The following is a 21,024-nucleotide window of genomic DNA, read 5'->3' as shown; positions in this document are numbered from 1 at the left end:
AACATTTTGATCTTTTTGGATCTTGCTTTTTTTTTTTAAAGTTGATTCATTTTGAAAGAGAGAACTAGAGCACACATGTGAACCAGGGAGGGATGGAGAGGGAAAGAGAGAATCTCAAGCAAGCCTTGCACTGTCAGCGAGGAGCCCCACATGAGGCTCAATCCCATGAACCATGAGATCGTATCTGATCCACAATCAAAAGCCACTTAACTAATTGAGCTACCCAGGTGCCCTTGGATCTTGCTTTCAAGACTTATTTGGCAGGGGTGTCCGGGTGGCTCAGTTAAGTGGCTCTTGATTTCAGCTCAGGTCATGATTTCACGGTTCATGGGATGGAACCCACTTGAATTCTCTCTTCCCCTATCTGCCCCTCTACTGTTCACACTCTCTCTCTCAAAAACAATTTTTTAAAAAGGATTTGTTTGACAGAACTGGAACAGTATGTAATCCAGGGCTAATTATTCCCACTGCTGAAGACTATAAGAAGCCCCTCTAGAAGTTTCTGGGGTTCTCGCTCTACAGTTCTTTCCTCTTTGGCACTCAGTTCTGCAAACTCCAGCTACCTTGTTCTCCTTGGATTCTCAGCTCAGATCCCTCAATTCAAAAGAGCCTACTAGATCATGCCTGGCTCCCCCTCCCTGTCCCAGACTTGGAAACTCACTCAAAGAAGCAAATGGGACCATCAGAGAGCTCATCTCCTTTGTTCCAAGTCTGTCATGAATTGTTATCCTCTGTTGTCTGATGTCCAGGGACAAGAAAGTTGTTGTTTCATATATTTTGTTGGAGTTTTGGTGCTTTTAAGCAGGTGGGTAAATTCAGCTGCTACTCCATCTTGCCCAGAAGCACAAGTGTATCTCTCTTTGTGGTTTTAATTTGCATTTCTCTGATGACTTAAGAAGTGAAGCAACTTTTTATGTTTACTGGTCTTAGAATATCTTCTTTTGGGAATAGCCTGCTTAAATATTCTGCCCCCTTTTATACTGGATTATCCATCTGTCCTTGCTTCTTTGGACGTAAGAATTATTTTATATTCTGCCTACAAGTCTTTTTTTTTAAGGCATTGCCAACATCTTTTCCAACTTTGCGGCTTACAGTGTTAATCTCTTAATAGTATCCTTTGATAAGGCAAAGTTTCCAACTTTAACACAATCAAATCCATCAACCTTTCCCTATACGCAGTACTTGAATATCCAACTTAAATTTTTGCTCCCTGTGGCACCTGGGTGACTCAGCTGGCTGAGCATCTGACTTCCACTCAGGTCATGATCTTGCTTTTTTTGGAGTTTGAGCCCTGCATCAGGCTCTCTGCTGTCAGCGCAGAGCCTGCTTCAGGTCCTCTGTGTCCCTCTCTCTGCCCCTCCCCTGCTCGTGCTCGCTTGCTCTCTCTAAAAATAAAACCATTTTAAAAAATGTAAAAAAGAAATTTTTGTTCAAAGATCATTCTTTCTCAGATGTTATACACTTCATTGTTGCACCTGTCAAATTTACATCTACATCTACTAGAACCTTTTAGATACCATTTATGGTAGATCCCCTTTTCCACCATCCCTGCACATTCATACCCAACTGACCTTAGAATGAGTCATTATCATGGTCTGATTCTCTGCTCGACAAATTCCTTGGTACCCAATTCCAGTTCCAGTTTGTATTTTTTGTTTTTTCTCTTTCTTTCAGGTCCATGATACTGATCAAAGTTCTGATCAGGTTTTCAGACTCTTTGTCATATTTTGTAAATCATCAAATGTTGCCAAGAAAAAATCAACAGGAAGCATTAGGCAAATCTCTCCGTGGTTTCTTTCTGCTCATAGCTTAGCCCCTGAACTCTAGACTTTTCTTTGATGCTCTTTAAATACTCTGATGCACATATTAAACTGATTTAATTAACTGTTTCATCCAGCTTTTCTAGTTGTTCCCAGAACGCACAGTACTCTGTGAAAAGCTCATCTGCTATGGCCAGATGCCCTGCCAACTGAATTTAAGCTGGAGCTGAACAACTTGTAACAGGTGACATCAAACAAAGGCCAGGACCAGGAGTTCAAGATGCCAAAAAGAGGGTGAAAACTCCTTAGTGGCCGGGTGCCACGTTTATAAGGCTTAATTTTTGGATCTCATAACATTAAGGTAATATTTTATTTTACCCACACATTGTAATACTCCTGATTTTGTTGTGTAACTTCTACATTGGCTGTGGAGAGAACTCCAGTAAAAGAGAGGCAACAGAAATCAAAGCAGGGGCAACGCGTTTACAAAATGAATACAAAAAGTGAATATATTGTTATACAATTTGTGGTTAACCCTATATTAACTATTCTGGGAGGACAACCAAGGTTAATCCTCACGAGATATATAATTTATGACTTAAAGTGAGGTAGTCTATTTCCTTGTCACACACCTAAACGTCTCTGTCCTGTGAATATTAGGCTACCTTCACATGAAGGCATTCATTTAAATCATGACCTATTCCCCAACTATGTCAAGTGAACCTACTCTCCTCCAGGAATTTCTATGACAAACTCCACTTAGGTGAGCAGCTTCTACTTCTCACTGCAGACTTGAAGGTCAACAGAGACAAGAGGAGGATGGTCAAAACCATGACCATCTTCTGATCTGTTTGCTTCTGCTGCCTCTTCCCCACTCCATCCTCAGTCCCAGCCTAAACTCAAGGGCACCCGCTTCCACCATTTTAGCTACTAAACAGTCCTCCAGCTTTCTGCTTCCCCTAAAAAGGTGGAATTTTTCACTGATCTTATTTCAGCTAAAACTGCTTCACTCTTGCATGCCCTCTACTAACCACTTGAATTTTGAGACTTTTCCTCTTAGTGATTGAAGGAAGACTAATCCTCGTCAGAAAAGGTGGTAACACACGATGAGTGACAGGTGGGCTCCATCATCCAGATTTCTGAAATTCCTGTGCTGAGACACAGTCACTCTATCACAGACACAACCAAACGCAAGCACTGTACAGAAACACACTGTGCTTGTCTTACATATGTGCCCCTTGAAGATCCAGCAGGGGTTTCTGTCGCCTAAAATTAAGACCATTTTTCACAAGCGCCTTTCCAAATGCCCTTATTTACAGTTCATTATGGGCATTAGTTTAATGCCATCTGCACAATCACTGCAAATTTGGAGATTTCTCAAAAGACAACTTGGCAGATTTGCTCTCGTGTAGATTTGGGTCGACGACACTGCGGGACACTGCTTGATGAAAACATCAAACGTTTCTGGGCACACGAACGCCTGACCTTCTCATTTAAGATTTTATCTTTAAGTACTCTCTACACCGTGGGGCTTGAACTCATAACCCCAAGATCAGGAGTTGTATGCTCCACCAGCTGACCCAGCCAGGTGCCCCCTCATCTTTTGGTTTTAGAGAATACACTGTGGCCTCAATTTCTCCTACAGTGGATTCCTGGTGGCCACACTAAAACAGAGGGCCACACTAAAAAGAGGGGCACCTGGGTGGCTCAGTTGGTTAAGCGGCCGACTATGGCTCAGGTCATGATCTCCCCATTCAGAGTTCAAGCCCCACATCGGACTCTGTGCTGACAGCTCAGAGCCTGGAGCCTGTTTCAGATTCTGTCTTCCTCTCTCTCTCTCTGCCCTTCCCCTGCTCCTGGTCTCAGTCTCTCTCTCCCTCCCTCCCTCTCTCTCTCTCTCTCTTAAAAATAAACTTAAAAAAAAATTTAAAACAAAAACTGGTGCCCCCAGTTTAATTTAAAATAAAAACAATAAATAAAACCAGTAAAGAGAAACAGGGAAAAATTATCATATTTTACCTAGTATATCCAAAATACTTTGAATATGTAATAAAAAATAGTAGACATTTCATATTCTTTTCTTCAGAGTAAATCTTTGAAATCAGGTGTGTATATTTACAGCATATCTCAATCTGGATTTTCCATCTAAAATATGTGATCTGTATTTCGACTTCATCAGATATACTACTACAAAGTAGATTCACATGCTCAAGTTGTTTCAAACACATTCATATTTTCCAATAACTGCATCAAATGCCAGTATTTAAATTTAAATCAGTTAAAGTTTACTGAAGTTAAAAATTCTGTTTCTCCGTTGCCACATTTCAAGGGCTCGGTGGTCAGAGTTGGCTCACGGTGACCCCACATGAGACAATACAAATGTAGCTCAGTGCACTGCAGGTTTGTGTGTCTTCAGTGTAGCTCCATCACGGAGAAGCTTTCACTCCATGCAGTGAACAAGGCAAGAGTAAATGTGCAAACTCTTCTAGGACAAAAAAAATCTCTCAAGTTATTAGGAATCAGTGGCTAAAAACGATGTCGACGACACAAAATTGTCAGCTATTTAAAGGCACTACATAACAAAGGGAACTTTATTCTGTCTGCCTTTACCACTACACCAGCCACTTGAAAAATACAAAGGGATGTTTTTCTAAAGGGGGGAAAAATCAAAGAATGTTAATAATGAGTCATGTGTAACTTCAAATCAGTTGCACATATTGTTGCACCATGCCAATAAATCCTGCAAGCACACCTCTAAATTTGTATTTCTATAAGCAACTACCAGAGATTTTGATCACTGAAGTTAAGCAGGGCCCACACAGAAGTCCTTTAGATCATTCATGCCGTTGGGAGGTCAGGGTGGGTTCCGGAAGAAGGACAGCTGTAAAACTTGATCTTAACCAAGCTTACCAACAGCTAATAATCACTGAAGGCACTCTAGACACACTGATTTCATCACTCTGGTATTCCAACTCACTTGGGAATTTCTGCTTCGAGGATGGAGGCTGTAGGGTATCAGACCTCCCTGGCTGATCAAATTCCACAATTAACTGCAGAACCTCTCACTTTGGCTCACACTGTTAAATTGAGTGCGGTGGGTAGAGGAGGGGGCCTCAAGAATTCAAGTCCTTCTCAAGATGTCCACATAAGTTATCTACCCACAAAGGGTTTCTTTTCTGTTGAAATTGCATTGTTATTCCACAAGCTGCAGTTGCCATGTTATTTTGGTCACACAACAGGGAGCACATTCAGGAATTCAAGTACAAAAGGCAGAGGCGGAAGAGCTGTGGCTGGTGGTCCAAAACGGATTCCGAGAGTGAAAAGAAGGTAAGAGTGCAGCAAGGCCAGGCTATGTGGCTTCACTGCCAAAAGCATTAACTAACTATTCCCTAGTAAGCGACCAAGAATTCCAAATGCACCTGCACTTTGCAGAACCATGCCAGCCAAAGAAGCTGACTGTGGCTCTGGATGACCCAAACTGCCCGTAGCTCCTTACCGATTCCCAGTCCCCACACCCACCCTCCACTCCCCCGCGACTGTTAGTCACTCCTGAGTGGTTATTTCTACCACAGATGAAGTGAAACACCATTTAAAATAATGAGCCTTTACTAACAGTGGGATAGCATTTTATGTGAATTTCAGTTGTTGGAAGTTTCATTAATGTAACTAAAAGATCTCAGTGAAATCATTTTTTGAGGACAATTTAAAATATCAGTTTCAAAAACATGAAAAACGTAATCCTTTCCAAGCTGACAGTCAAGACCTCTGTAAACCATGTTTGCTCTGTAGCCAGGTGGCTAGACTCTTTTGCTCATAGGCAGCAACACCCGCCTCCTTTGGTCAGCATGGGTAGACAGCACTGCCGGTGGCATTCATCAGCATGGCTGTGAACAACTTTGGAAGCCCCTGTAGTGTGGCTTCACTTTAACATCTTTTGAATGTCTTATAGCATCTAGTAATTCATTAAGGAGTGGCAGCAGCACTAGGACCGGGCAATGGATGTGAATCAGAGATTTAGAACTTCTGATTAAAATATTAGGAAGGAGGGGGGTGAGAGGGCTTCCACTGCGAGTCCTACGGGTGTTAGAGAACATTCTAACATTGAAGTGATACTGAAAACATAACAATAATGATTTAAATGTTACACTTTTGAAGTTTTTATATTTATATTTATATTTATATTTATATTTATATTTATATTTATATTTATATATACATATAAACTCAGCCTCTAATTTAGGAAAGATAATGGAAAAAAAAAAAAAGTTGGCATCAGGGATGCTTGTCCCAAGGAGCCAACCTGTTGTCTGGCTAAGGCGAAGCATTTTTTCATTCTTTGAAAGGAGATAAAGAGAACTGGTGAGCAGAACAGTAATGATCTGTTCCACCAGCACCAGCCCAGTACTTCAACTAAGGACAAAGAGGCATTGAGAACATGCATGTTCCGAAGATGGCAAAAAGGGGTTAGGACGGGTGGGTCCCTCCAGGGCCTGTAAGACACAACCTCAACTCCTTTCCATCTTCTGCTTCCATATACCCTTTCTATACAAAGTACTGCAGGGAGGTGGGGACTAGAAGTGGCATCCTTCATGCCTATGACTTATCAGCCCACAAGGAGACGCTGTGCCTTTTCCTCACTCCTTATGGGGAAGGTAAAGAATTCTTTGGCCCAACCAAGTGAGATAGGTGTTGAAGAATCACTCACAGAAGCTATAGGTGCCTCTAGGAAGTCAATCTGTGACATGTACCTCCTTGGACATTTGATGTAGAAAAGGAGAAAGAAGATATAACCCGATGGCTGATTTCACTGCCCAGAGCAAGAACAGGAAGTGCTCACACAGAGTTGGTTCTCTAATATATATCCCCTAGGAGTTTCCCCTGTGCTCCCTGAGGACTGGCACCTTTATTCCACAAGGGACCCAACAGGTGGATGCTTGCTGGTGAGGACACAGAAGAGTAAGTCATTGCTGGTCCAAGAATCAGGAGCAAATATCATGAAAGGCCTTGGGATGCCTGGGTGGCTCAGTCAGTTGAGCATCCAATTCTTAATTTCGGCTCAGGTCATGATTGCAGGGTTGTGAGATCCAGCCACATTGACAGCACAGAGCCTGCTTGGGATTCTCTCTTTCACTCTCTCTCCCCCTCCCCAGCTCATACTCTCTCTCCCAAAATAAATAAATTTAAAAAAAGAAAAAAAGAAAAAAAGAAAAAGAAAAGCAATGACTGACAGATGATAGCCCTGCCCTCTCTCCATGATAAACAGGTGGGAAGGGGATGTACAATAAAATAATCACCATCTCCCTTCCAGCTCCAAACTTATTGTGTGAAAGCCTGGCCTCAACAAAGAGGTAAGTCTGGATTGTTAACTAGACCTTTCTGAGCTGCTGTTGATTTCTTTCATTTTTTTTTTTTTAATAAGAAAAAGAGACCAGGATGTTAGATACCTATCCCGTGTGTTATACAGTAGTCTGCTACTTAAGGAGATACAGTAGGGCACATGTGCGATTAATAACCATCGAAAATAAAACTTGCACAAGCCCGTATTCTCTGTAATTAATACTGTTCAGTAAACCAGTCATACAAGTATTTACTATGTTTAAGGAATATAATTAAAAGAAAAACAATGTTATCCTAGTACAGATTTATACCTTTCTCTTCTCATGTATGTATTGAGAATTTAGAATGATAAATATTTTGGATTTCAAAGCCTTCCAGAACATGTACCTGTAATGGAATATGATACCTTCCACCTCACAATCAGCCGCGAGGTTCTACCTGCTGGTCATGAGAATGTTCCCAGGAAGCAACTAAAGCTTAAGTGGGCTTATGACTGCTCTCTTTCAGACTAGTTTAAAAAAACAAACAAACAAACAAACAAAACACCCCAAACATACAATTATGTGATACATCAATGAGAGATGGATATACTGGATTGCTAGTCAATGAAATCAGACAAATTATATTTACAAAGCCATCTGGAAGTTAGTGTGAATATAGGAAACTATAACTGAGGGCTGATCCTCAAAATGCTGTCCAAGTTCAACTAACAACTCTGCATTAATAGCATGACTGCACTCGTATTATCAGCAGCAAGAAGAGCCATCTTTCGGTGACGAGCCACCAAATTTAGGGTCGAAAAGAAACAATGAGTGTGAGAAAAATAATCAAGATAAATGCTGTAGCCAAAGAACAGAATTCAGGAAACTACAGTGTGAAGTGATACATATTCTAAAGACAATGCATAGAAATCTCTAGAGAAAGAATGTCGACAGAAATCCTCAATGATAAAGCACAACTTAGAGCTTTACAACAATCTTGTCTGTGGTCAGGTCCGGGACTGAGAGCCTCTGTCAGCTGTAAACACTGCAATACCTACGTGGATGTCAACAACTCAATAGGAAGTCAAAGGCAACATCCTCTCAATGTGTACAGGAAGGAATGCTTCGGGATTTGTACTCAGTCTGTCTGTGATCTGAGCCCTCAGGTTACAAAAGATAATAGCTGCTTTTATTTGCTGTAAATATTGTCAGGGGTGGTGTTCTTGCACAGGTGGGGGAAAATTAGAGGGCTAGCTGGAGGACCAACATGAAATGACACAGTCCACCTCTGACACCACTCAAGACTTATGAAGGTGACTCAGGAGTCAGGGAGCAGTACAGAGACCCCACAACAGTCTTGTTCCAAGGGACCCATCCTCCTCTAAGAAAGCTGCTAACCAGGCAGAAGACACTCCAGGCCCCGTCCCAGAATTCTGGGGGATTTGGAGCCAATGGTTCTTCCATTAACTTCTTGCAGGGCCCTAAGCCTTGTGCATATGATATCCTTTCCCTTTACTGAGGACCTGGTTCCTTCGGCACCACCTCTGACATCCCTCTGTTGCTGCATCACCCATTTTTATTGCTGATTTTCTATCTCCCAGCACATGTGACACGGTAGGTGGCATTTGACATGACAGAGAAACTGTGGCATTCCTTAGCTAACACAGAATATGACCCTTGCAAAAAATATATATTCCTTACCTGTTTAGGCCGAGCTCCCTTCGAGAGAATGTCAAGTAAGTCTGCAGGAGAGATGAAATAGAACCGCGGGAAAGCCACACGCTTGGTTTCCAGGTACTCATCAAGAGCTTTTTCACAAAGAGAAAGCCTGTGGAAATGAAAAATCTTTACATGCCTATCTTGCCCATTCAGTTATTAAAACAACAACCATACAAAACCCAGCTCCTCTCATCTGTCCGCTCACCATAATAAGCTTACTGTTGAACAGGTAGCCTGACTCCCTCTCTGTGACCCCAGCAACTTGCTTGTGCTAACATACGCGTCATGCCAAACAGGAGGAAACAGGTACAAACACACCACCAGTCGAAGCTAAACAGAGATCAGACTTAGGTTGAGGTCACACCTCGCTTTAAAAAAAATTTTTTTTTTAACATTTATTCATTTTTGAGAAACAGAGACAGTGTGTGAACGGGGGAGGGGCAGAGAGAGAGGGACATACAGAATCTGAAGCAGGCTCCAGGCTCTGAGCTGTCAGCACAGAGCCCGATGTGGGGCTTGAACTCATAGACCGTGAGATCATGATCTGAGCCGAAGTCCGACGCTCAACCAATGAGCCACCCAGGTGCCCCACTCTTCACTTTTCTTAATAACCCTCCTACTTGCCAAGAGAAACTGGGCTTGGCATCACTCATCCAGAGAGTAAAATGTATCAGTTAAGATGTAATTGGTTTAAAGTCTTCCTTTCCCCAGTGAATGCCTATGAAACACAAGTGGCTTCAACTCTCTCTGGTATTCAGAGGAGTCCTAAGATTCAGAATCATTTCTGCTTTATTGTTCTTAGATAACCCCTGAGACTCCAACATCACTAAGAAATAATTAACTGCTGGGGCACCCGGCTGGCTCAGGTGGAAGGGCATGCAATTCTTGATCTTGGGATCATGAGTTAAGCCCCATGGTGGGAAAAGAGATTACTTAAAGAAAGAAAGAAAGAAAGAAAGAAAGAAAGAAAGAAAGAAAGAAAGAAAGAAAGAAATTAACTTCTGTGGAAATCTACCCTTTTAAAATTATGGCCAACTTTACCTCTAAAAAACTTCCAAAGCATGAATAATTTTGTTCGTGTAATATTCATTTTTATCTAGAGCTCTTTTCTACCTTGCAATAAAAAGTAATCACAGTTCTGCACAAACTTCTTCTTTTAGTACCTGACTGCCCATTTGTAATCAAAAGCCAGAATATACAAATGGCCTTTAGAACAAAGATTTCATAAATACTAACATGCTTTCTAAGGGTAATTTCTAGTATTAGCTGTATACCCAAAAAAGACTTGAAATTATTAAGTGCATTCCAAGTTGCTGGCAGAGAAGAGATGCTTAATAAATATTTGGAGGATAGTTCAATAAAAGAAGTGATCATTCATGTCAAGTCTCTTGATAATATTCTCATTTTACTACTATGATAGCCCATTTGGAAAAGAGAAATGTATTTGATTTACATTATCTATGTACCACCGAATATGTCCAAGGTAACTGGACAACTATAAGCAAAATCATAAATTTACTAACAGTTGTATCTACAATAACATGATGTTAAATGCTGTAACATACTTAAAAGCAATCTCATAAAATTATAACAAATTCATCACTTCATAGTTTTATCGTTACCTGTATTGCAAATCTTTAAGTTTTTCATAGAGATTAGGTCTGCATGTTGCTTCTAGAACATTCTTTATTTTAGCTGTCTTCAACATTAACTCCTGTATGAAAGCATAAGGTGGAGCCATTGATATTAGAAATTAATTTTCTAAATTTTTCATGCATTTGAGGAATTTAAAAATGAAGAACAGGGGTACCTGGGTGGCTAAGTTAGTTAAGTGTCTGTCAACTCAGGTCATGATTATTCAGTTTGTGAGATCGAGCCCCACGTGAGGCTCTATGCTGACAGTGCAGAGCCTGCTGGGGACTCTCTCTCTCTCTCTCTCTCTCTCTCTCCCTCCCTCCCTCCCTCCCTCACTCTCTCTGCCCTCCATTGTTTGCTTGCTCTCTTGCTCTCAAAATAAGTAAATACTAAAAAAAGATTTTAAATAAAAATGAAGAATTGTAAGAAAATAAGGCAAAAGAGACTTCTAACCCCATGTCTGCTCACTTTTGCTTTTAAACTTTTAGATGAAGGCCAAAAACAAGGTACAATCACACAGTTTTTATCAAAATAAATTTGATGGGCATTACCACCATTCTGGGTCCAAACAAAAAGAATCGAGACAGAGAACCCAGAATCTTCGAGTATATTCACATATGAAAATCAGACGAATACTCAGCAGTCTATTCTTTCTTCCTTAAAAGTTAAAATAGTATGGGGATGCCTGGGTGGCTCAGTCAGTTAAATGGTCAACTCTTGATTTCGGTTCAGGTCATGATCTCACGGTTCATGAGTTTAAGCCCTGCATCAGGCTCTGCGCTAGGAGCTTGCTTGGGATTTTCTGTCTCCCCCTCTCCCTGAACCTTCTCCATTCAAAAATAAAATAAATAAACATTAAAAAAATAAGTTAAAATCTACCTCTGGGTGTTCTTTAGATAGGAAGATAGTTATTCCCCCATTTCTATATAAAAACGTATAGCCACTACTCTTTGCTGAAAGTCTTTCAAATCATTTATCATTATCATGTGTACATCTCTATGTGTTGTCTGTGGCGCTATGAAATAAACAAGTAACTAGTAGTATTGTTACTGGCTTCCCCACCCCCCCCCCCCAACCCGCCCGAAGTACTTTACTTAATTAAGACCTTACTGCAAGGGTCAGCAACCCAGGGCTTAAGGGGAACATCAAGCCTGATGCTTCTTTTTGTATGGCTAGGAGCAAAGTATAGTTTTTACATTTTTAACCTGTTCAAAAAAAAGTCAAAAGCAGCTTAACATTTTGTGACACGTGAAAATTCTAGAAAACTCAAATTTCAGTGACCATAAACAAAGTTTTATTGGCACACAGCCACACCCATTTATGTAGTGTCTGTTTTCTTTCACACTACAGTGGCAGTGTAGAGCAGTTATGACAGAGACCATAAACAACTACAAAGCCTAAAATACTTACTATCTGACCCTTCCCTAGATAAAGCTTCCTGATCGGCATCCTACAATGCGAAAGCGTATTTTTAGAAATACCCCCAAATTATGTTTTTTATAAGATTTTTATATTGTTTGGAAAACTCTGCTATGCTAGAAAATAGTCTGTCTTCTATGAACCTTAAATTCAGCATCTAGTCCATCGAATCTTCTAGCATCTTTCACAAGCTGGATTCGAACATCTTCCGAACAAACGAAGATGCTTTCCAGGTGAGACCAAGTTCGCTGGACTTCCATCCAAGCAAAGATGACTAAGTCTGCAATGTTTAATTTATTTTGCCAGCTTAACACTTGTTCAATAAAATATTCCACATATTTGCTTTGAAGGAGAGTCTGCAACTGAACCTAAAACAAAGGAAAAGAATGGTAAGGAACAGCTCAGGTGGGCGACTGAAAGTACCGTGAAGGAGGGGCCATACCCGTTTTGTTTACTGCTGGATTCCCAGAATCTAGCGTGCCATACACGGAATAAGCATTCAGTATTTGCTAAGTAAATGAACGATTGGCATTCAATATTCATACAGACGTTTTTTTCCAAAAGAAAAAAGATAAGTAGCAGCAACTGCATTTCATGTGTCTTCCACAGGAAGACCATGTAGCTCTTTGTAGGCAGAAAAAAATACTATGCTCCCGGGTGTGGCTTTAGGAATTACATTGTATTCCTTCATCTTCTCTCAGTCTATCCCTGGGGTCCCTGCCTATTAATAATTGCAAGGTTATAAATCTTCTTTTTCTCCCAAAACTGAAAAAAAAAAGAAACCAAAACGAACTTTCTCTACAGCTTCCTAAGCCCTGAAGTTTCCATTTTTCTCCTCTTTTAGTCGACAAACCAAGCATTAATGCTGAACAGTCTGGTGAGTACTTCTGACCATTCTCCAATGCTATAATCTCAGGAAGTCACTCAGGGGAAAGGCCTCTTGTCATTCTCTTTCACCTGTTTGTATTTAACACATTTGACTTCTCCTCTACCACCAATTTTAATATGCTATCATGGACATGTTACATGATTCAAGAGTAAAGTGTACAATGTGATGCTTTGACACATGTATATATTGTAAAATGGCCACCACAATAAAGTTCCTTAACACCTCCATCGCCATAAACTTTTTTGAGGGGTGTGTTAATAAGATCTATTCTCCCAACAACTTTCAAGTAGACAATACAGTATTATTAACTATGGCCATGATGACATACATTAGATCCCCAGGACTTACTTATATACCTGGAAATGTATACCTTCTGACCAATTTATCTCCCCACCTCCCCCACTCCCCAGCCCCTGACAACCATCACTGTCCCCACTGCCCACAACACCCTCTTGATTGACATTCTTTGTTGACTACCAGCCCAACTCACAAGGCTCTCCCCAGGTCTTTCACCCACCCGACAAAGAGCCTCTCTGTCACTTCCTAGACTCCTTGGAGCCCTACTGTCTGTCTCCCTGCTCAGGTACAAGTTCCATGAGAACAAGTGTTCACACCTTTTGATCTCAAAGGGTACCATGCCCAGAGTCAGGACAAGTAGATGCCCAATGAACGAATAAATATTGAATACTAGAACTTGGAAAAAGTTTATAATTATCATTTAAAAGGCAAATTCTTCAGTAAATATACCCATCTTACTTGGTTGTGCTCTAGAGTTTCAAAAAGTTGTTCATCAGATTTTAGCAATGGAATGCCCGTCCGATAGTGAACTTCATAAGAGAACTCCATGGTTGCCCAGGTCTGACTGATTTCAATAATAGCCTAGACATAAACAGTATTAAGTTATGTGCACAGAAGTTTAATTTACTACCAATATCTAGGATATCATCTGGAATTTTAAAAAACTTTCACAATTTGCAAAACATAAAAATAAAAATAAAGGGCTATCCAATACTACTGGCCTCATTTTTTCTCCTGCAAATTATTCATGGTGATGAGGTTCAGAGAATGAATTCCACCTCACAAAAATAAGCATCACACTAACATCAAATTTCTGTTGGATCTGAGATTTACATGCTTCACTGAAACAGAACATTAGAGCAGAAAGGGACTTCCAAAGTAATCTAAACATTTGTTAGAGATGATTTTCACATCAGCCAGAAGACGACAGGTAGTGCTCTAGTGCCTGAATAAACCTGCATGAACCTGTGGGATGGGGTGGGGGGTTGTGGTTAGGGACCTCTCTGCTGTTCAGCTGCCTCATCTGTAAGACAGGGTCAGAGTATTACCTACCTCAGAATTAAATGAAATACTGTAAATAAAGCACTAACAGCAGTGCTTGCAACAAAGCAAATGACATGTTCTTAAGTGTTCTCTATCATCATCATCATCATCATCATCATCATCATCATCATCATCATCGACTGGGTCAACCCTCCTGTTTTACACATCAACTGTGGCTTAGAAAGATTCAGATTCCTGCCCAAGTCACACACAAACTAGTGGCAGAGAAGAAAATGGGACTCATGGGACACACTCATGGCATGGGGGCTTCAGACTCTTAGGGGCTACAGCACAGAACTAGCTCGGTGTAAAAGGAAAACAGCCCAAGGACACCACCTTTTCAGTCCCCAGTTCCTTCACCGCTTTGTCCACAATGCTCCGGACATCATCTTCCACTTGGTGCAACCGCAACACTAACAAATCTGCCAAAGTTGTGGCTTCGTTTATTGAAAATCTGACCTAATTTGCAAGAAAAAAGGGCGAAATTTACATTACACGTGTATTAATGGTTCTTTGGCCTAATGGCCAGAAAAACCGATCACAGCTAAATATATTCAAGTCAGCTGCTAAGCACACCTCTGGTTCTGCAAGGTGGGGCCCATTAAAGACAATGCTTTTTAACGCATAGTTACTGAGGCATCACCCACCTAAAGCTAGGGCCAAGGTTCTGGCCATGTTCACACTCCACTGCATTCTTTTGTTTCATATCCTTCCCTTGTCAGCTCATTTCTTATCTCTTTGCCCACAAATCCCATTTTTAAAGAGAATCACATTGTTCATTTATTTTAATTTGGTTGAAATCCCAGGGATCAGGGAGTAGCTCATTTGTCTTTTCTTCCTAAAGTACTCTATTCACTGAACATAATTCCCAGTTGCTTCCGTGATTTAACTTAGTTTTGTCACTAATTTAATCTTTGTTCCTTGGCAAAAAATATTCTTACTCATAGGGTCATTATTCATTATTACCATGTGAAAATATCATTCACATTTATCTCCCGATCATCTTGTTAACTGCCCACCCCCAACCCCAGCATTTGCTAAGCCCTCAGCTCTTCCTAAGTGCTCAAACTCAACCGCCCCCCTCAAACATGAAGAGCTGACTCAGCCACATAGCTGCAGAAAATCTACTTCCCTTCCTGCCGCTGCTAAGAATACCTTCTCTGCTTCTAGGTAGCGGCCGCCTTCTCTGCCTCTCCCCAATCTCTAACATTGCTTGCCACCTTCTGCCTCTCCAAAGAGGTGACTCCACATTCCCATTTGCCCACGATTAGGGGTTTCCTGGGAGGTGGAACCTTCAGGGCTAAAACCTGCCAAGTCCTGAGCAAACCAGATGAGTGCTATGTCTGCATCACTTCTGACCTTACTCCAGAGGTGATGGGGGCCGTGGACTGAGTTCTGTCTCAGAAAAAGAATGAGCAGGAATGTGTAATGGGGCCACCCTGATCAGTTGTGTAATCTGTGCACTGAAACACAGACACCTAGCCAGTCAACAACTGGAGGCTGAATCTAGCTGCTGCAGGATAGCCTGGGAAGAGGTGCCTTTTTCTGACTTTTAGAAAGGCCTGATACAGGTAAGAAATGGTGTGAGAAATGACACTGGAGGAAATAAAGGAGAGGGACACATACTTTATCACATATTGGAAGATTTGATAAAGATTTTCTGAATGAATATATTAATCAATCAATTACCAAGTCTAATTATCCAAAGTCTAAAAGACTATGGAAAGCATAGCAGTAATAATGATAGTAACAATAATAATAGCAGCTTCAAGGGCAGTTAACTGAAACTTGCTACTTACTTCATCTATGTATATAATCTCACTTCCAATGTTTTAACTAAATCCGTCTGGGAGGCATTACAGCATTATTTTCATTTCATACAAGAGACAAGTGGGGTATGGAGAACAGGTAACTAGACCAAGATCCCAGAGTTATTGTTCGGGTTGGATGAATAAAGCCTAGGCTATGCCCACTTCACCTGACTGTCCCCTTCCTCAACTTCCCCACTGCGCCAACTTTGCTTTCAAGTCATGAGAGCCTTTCTTCACAATGTGTGCCTAAGAGACAACACACTCATCAGTGTGTGAACTCCTAAAGATCACCTTCCTAAAGATCACCTAAAGATCACCTTCCCCCCCCCCCCAAAAAAAAAAAAGTTGGTACATCTGCTCTTAAGATGCAGAAAGACTAGAAAATATAACCTCAAGTCTCATGGATACATGAGAAATCATTTCATGCTTTCCAATAAAATCAAAACTATCAAAGGACCATCATTTTTTTATGGTTTATTTATATATTTTTGAGAGACAGAGCATATGTGCAAGTGAGGGACTGGCAGAGAGAGAGAGAGAGAGAGAGAGGCGGGGGGGGAGAGGGACAGGGAGAGGGAGAGAGAATCCCAAGCAGGCTCTGCACTGTCAACATGGAGCCCAACTTGAGGCTCAAACTTAAGAACTGTGAAATCATGACCTGAGCCAAAATCAAGGGTTGGACACTTAACCTACTGAGCCACCCAGGTGCCCCAAAAGGCCATCATTATTAAATGACCTAGGGTAGGGGTGGGGGGAAGAAATCACAATTTCAGAATTCTCTCTCCCCTGAATTCACTTTTATACCCTCTGATCCTCTCCACAACCATGAGGTTCTTTCTAGCCATGCTGTGCTCCATACAAGGCCTTCACATGATCTCGTTTGATCCTAACGAGAGTCCTCTGATACAGTGTTGGGTTCTTGCTGAAGTCTCTCTTGGTTTACAAATGCCTAACATCTTGCTGTACCCTCACAAGGCAGAGGGTAGAGGGTTCTGGTCATTCCATCCCATTCTAAGGGTACTAACTTCATTCATGAGAGCCCCACCCTCCTTACCTAATTATCTCCCCAAATCCCCACCTCCAAATGCCATCACAGTGGGGATTTAGGCTTCGACCTATGAATTTTGGGGGACACATTCAGTCTACAGCAGGGGCTGAAATGGGATCTCCGCATGGTCAGTTTGTTGGTCCTAACTCAAGGAGCTTGATCTCCCCCGTTTGACCACAAGTCTTTCTTTTTTTTTTAAATGTTTATTTATTTTGAGAGAGCACAAGCAGGAGCTAGGATAGAGGCAGAGAGAGAGAGAAACAAAGAGACAGAGAATCCCAAGCAGGGACCTTGCTATCAGCACAAAGCCTAATGCAGGGCTCACATGCATGAACCATGAGATCATGGCCTGAGCCAAAATCAAGAGTCAAATGCTTAACTGACTGAGCCACCCACCTAGGCATCCCTTGACCAGAAGCTTTCTCACAAATCCCACTTCATTCCAGATAAACAACGTAAACCAAGGAATAACACTTAACAGTCACAAAAATATTCCATTAACAAGACCTAGGAAACCCACCCCAGTGGCCTTCATCAGCTGGTGCCAATGCCTGTCTCTGAGAGCAGGGCTCTGTAACTCTGTGACCACTCTCAGGGAGGCCGCCATGTCCTTGACCGTGCTTTCCAGGCCTGAGTAAGCATCCCATACACGGACTTCCTTGTCTAGTGAGCAGATTTCCTAAAGAAAAGTAAAAAAAAATAAAGAAAAAAGAAAAAAGAAAAGAAAAAAAAAGCAAAAAAACAGATCTTCAGATATAATAGTATTTTATAATTTGTCTTCTATAGAAGAATAAATATATATTTCCCTGAATTACTAAAGAGCGAAAGCATCTAAGCCCCTAGGTTAAGGACTAAAATCAGAGAAATAGAAAGGATCTTCTCATTTGTATGAGTCATCTACGTACAAGCCACTTAGATTCACTGGTTTCTTATTCATAGGCGCTAACTGGATATCCCATGAGGAAACCCATAGGACATTAAATATAGGCAAGTTAAGAGAGTTTCCAGGACCTTTGCAAAGAAGAGCATCTCCTCTGGAAACATAAGTAAGCAGAAAACAGAGATTGTTAACCTGAATTACTAAGATCTTCCTTCAAAGACCTGACTTGTTTAAATGGCAGCCCTGAAATGTTGGCTACCATTGAATGTTTGTTCCTTGGCACTTAAATATTTCATGGTTTTAAGATGTATCAAGTAGGGCCCCTGACTTGGCTGTCTTCTTGGCCCATGAAACAACATTGAAAATTGTGAATGAGAAAACCCATAATAAAACAATTCAGCACAAAGAAAAGGACAATGCCACTTTATTAAAACAAAAAAATGGCTTCAGCTGATAGTGGGCATTAAGGTGTCTCTCTGAAGTCAGATAATCAAACTGTAGCAAAGACAAATGGGGGGCCTAAGCACAGTAATGGCATATGCTGACCCCCTGACATCCAAAAGAATCATGGGACATTTTTGTTATGGTCTTTAGGATAAGGATAATATGAGGGGAAAAAACGGAAAGCCTTGGTAGGAGCCGAGCACAGGATGGGATCAACACAAAGACGTTAACAAAAAAGTAAAAAGTCCTGACACTTTTTAACTGCCTTTCACTTCTGTGCATTTTGGCTTATCCAAAGAGGTTCTACCTTCTTTAAAGGGCATACAGCTATGGGGACTAGCTATCAAAGCACTACATTCAAATAAGGTCTGTTCTGTATATATTGAGTCCCTCTGGGATATCAGAAGAGTCAATAAAGATCACAGTATTCCATATAAATTCACAAGTGGCATACTTCAATTAGTTGCCCCAAATTTCAGAATCAAAGGGTATCTTTTAAGATACAAAATAATGGTTGCTAAAGAAAGAATTCAAAACCTTTCTTAAGCCTACCCTCTCAGCCATGGTACTTGTTTTTTCATGTTTATTTTATTTTGAGGGAGAGAGAGAGAGGGAGAGCGCATAATGCGCTCAAGAGCGGGGGAGGTGCAGACAAAGAGGGAGACAGAATCCCAAGCAGGCTCCCCACTGTCAGCACAGAGCCCGACTTAGGGCTCAAACTCATGAACCAGGAGATCGTGACCTGAGCTGAAATGAAGAGTCAAAGGCTTAACTGAGTTAACCCAGGCACCCCTCTGCCCTGGTACTTATAATCTTAACATCCTGCATTCTAGAAAGCCAAAGCTAGCTCAAGATTATAGCTGCTACTCACAGATTCATTTGCCCTAGTATGTTTTCACCCACCCATTCACAAAAAGGGAGCCTCGATTAGAAATGCAACTAGCTCAGAGTTAAAAAAAAAAAAAAAAAAAAAAAAAAGTACTGCCTCATATCATCCTGTTTGAAGTAAATAAGGACACCCAGCCCAATATACCAGACACTCGGTTAGGCAAGATGGAAGGAGGTGGTGCTGAGAAAGATAAATGGTTGTAATCGACAGTTATGGAACTTGCCTTGGCAAACCTTCTGAGTTCTACATCCATCTGTTCCACATTAATCTGTCTCCACTGGGTTTTAGTCCAATTATCAATGCTTCTCTGAAAACGCACAGGCAGATAAAAGTGTCAACAACATTTGGTGAAATCAAGTCTCCACAGCAAAATATATAAACTGATGATACACAGTGATTCCATCATCCAGTGAAGAGTCAATTATTTAAATATTAACTGCACTTGTCAAAACTTCGGTATCAGCAAAACAAAAAAGTTGTCAGGACCTATCAAACTTAAGGTGAAAACATGATGATGTATTAATTTTTAGTCACAATGACAAATTCCATATACATACCATCATCATTTAATCCTGAGTACTCTGAGTTGATAAGTATATTACCATGAATTCCAGATTTTAAAACTCTACATCTAACATGAGTTTTCATAAGACAATTTTACAACATTATTAAGACACTCATCAATTTCTTGACCATATTCTAGGTCCCTTATTATATTTCTTCCTTTTTTATTTATTTTGAAAGAGACAGAGAGAGAATGCACATGCATGAGTAGGAAAGGGGCACAGAGAGAGAGAAAAAACCAGAGAATCCCAAAAAGGCTCTATGCTGTCAGAGCAGAGCCCAAAACAAGGTTCCACCTCAGGAACTGTGAGACCATGAGGTGAACCAATATCAAGAGCTGGATGCTTAACCAACTCAGCCAACAAGGCACCCCAGTATATTTCTTTCTATGGTTCTCAACTAACCTCACAGAACATTATGTATAACACATGTTGCAATATACCTACTTCCCCAGAATGTATTTTCCCACTGAAGATTGTAAATGAATTAACAGTATATAAATTAACTTTAGTCAGGTCCATTATAGATGCATGTATATGTAAGTAGGAGGATATACATGAATCTGCATGCACAAGTAACCATATACACATACTATATAGTTATATATTAATTTTATTTATATCCCACATAATCCCTGAAAAGAACTTGAAGCAGTCAACTCATCACACACAGTTCCATTCAGATCTAAAAATAGGGGCACCTGGGTGGCTCAGTCAATTGAGGCATCCAACTTGGCTCAGAGCATGATCTAGAGGTTCACAAGTTCAAGCCCCACATCAGGCATCGAGTGACCATGTGCCCCACTTTGGGACTTCAGACTCTGCACTCTCCCTCCTTTTCTCTCTGCCCCTCGTGGGATTTTCTCTCTTTCTCTCTCTCTCTCTCTCTGCCCCCCACTCACTTGTGCTCTCTCTCTCAAAATAAATAATTAAAAATCTTTTTAAAAACCTGATTCAGAGAAGAATCTTCTAAGAGATACACAAATTCTAATTCAAAGGGGAGGGGAATATGATACACACATTTCACATTATAAAACCCCTACAAAATGATACGGACATTAAAATTTGCCTATTTATACAAAAGCACTCACACACACACAAAGTAGTGTCTTACTCTGATATAAATCATGACATCCCAGAGTCCCTTGAGCAATTTTACTTCTTTGCGACACTGCTTCATTTGTTTGTACTCTGGAAGAGCCACTTCAAAAAGATGGGTAGATTCCTGCATCTGCAACATTTCTTCTTCCAATGCTTCAAGCTCCTGATTTGCCTAAGGAGAAAACACACACACACGCACGCAAACAC

General features: G+C 40.8%; 1 protein-coding gene across 1 annotated transcript in view; it reads right to left on the bottom strand.

Annotated features, from left to right (window-relative positions):
* The window catches only part of DNAH11 (dynein axonemal heavy chain 11), a 359,440-nt gene that overhangs the window by 249,798 nt on the left and 88,618 nt on the right, over window positions 1–21,024 (bottom strand). The window contains exons 21-28 of the mRNA XM_060632677.3: window positions 20,831–20,989; window positions 19,377–19,460; window positions 17,461–17,619; window positions 14,418–14,540; window positions 13,497–13,619; window positions 11,995–12,219; window positions 10,420–10,511; window positions 8,780–8,906 (exon numbers count right to left, since the gene is read on the bottom strand). Of these exons, the coding sequence (XP_060488660.3) occupies window positions 8,780–8,906; window positions 10,420–10,511; window positions 11,995–12,219; window positions 13,497–13,619; window positions 14,418–14,540; window positions 17,461–17,619; window positions 19,377–19,460; window positions 20,831–20,989 (1,092 nt within the window). The remainder of the gene's footprint in view (window positions 1–8,779; window positions 8,907–10,419; window positions 10,512–11,994; window positions 12,220–13,496; window positions 13,620–14,417; window positions 14,541–17,460; window positions 17,620–19,376; window positions 19,461–20,830; window positions 20,990–21,024) is intronic.

Source organism: Panthera onca, chromosome A2 (assembly GCF_046562875.1).
Source record: "Panthera onca isolate mPanOnc1 chromosome A2, mPanOnc1 haplotype 2, whole genome shotgun sequence".
Lineage (NCBI taxonomy): Eukaryota > Metazoa > Chordata > Mammalia > Carnivora > Felidae > Panthera > Panthera onca.
This window is presented reverse-complemented; position numbering and strand designations above follow the sequence as displayed.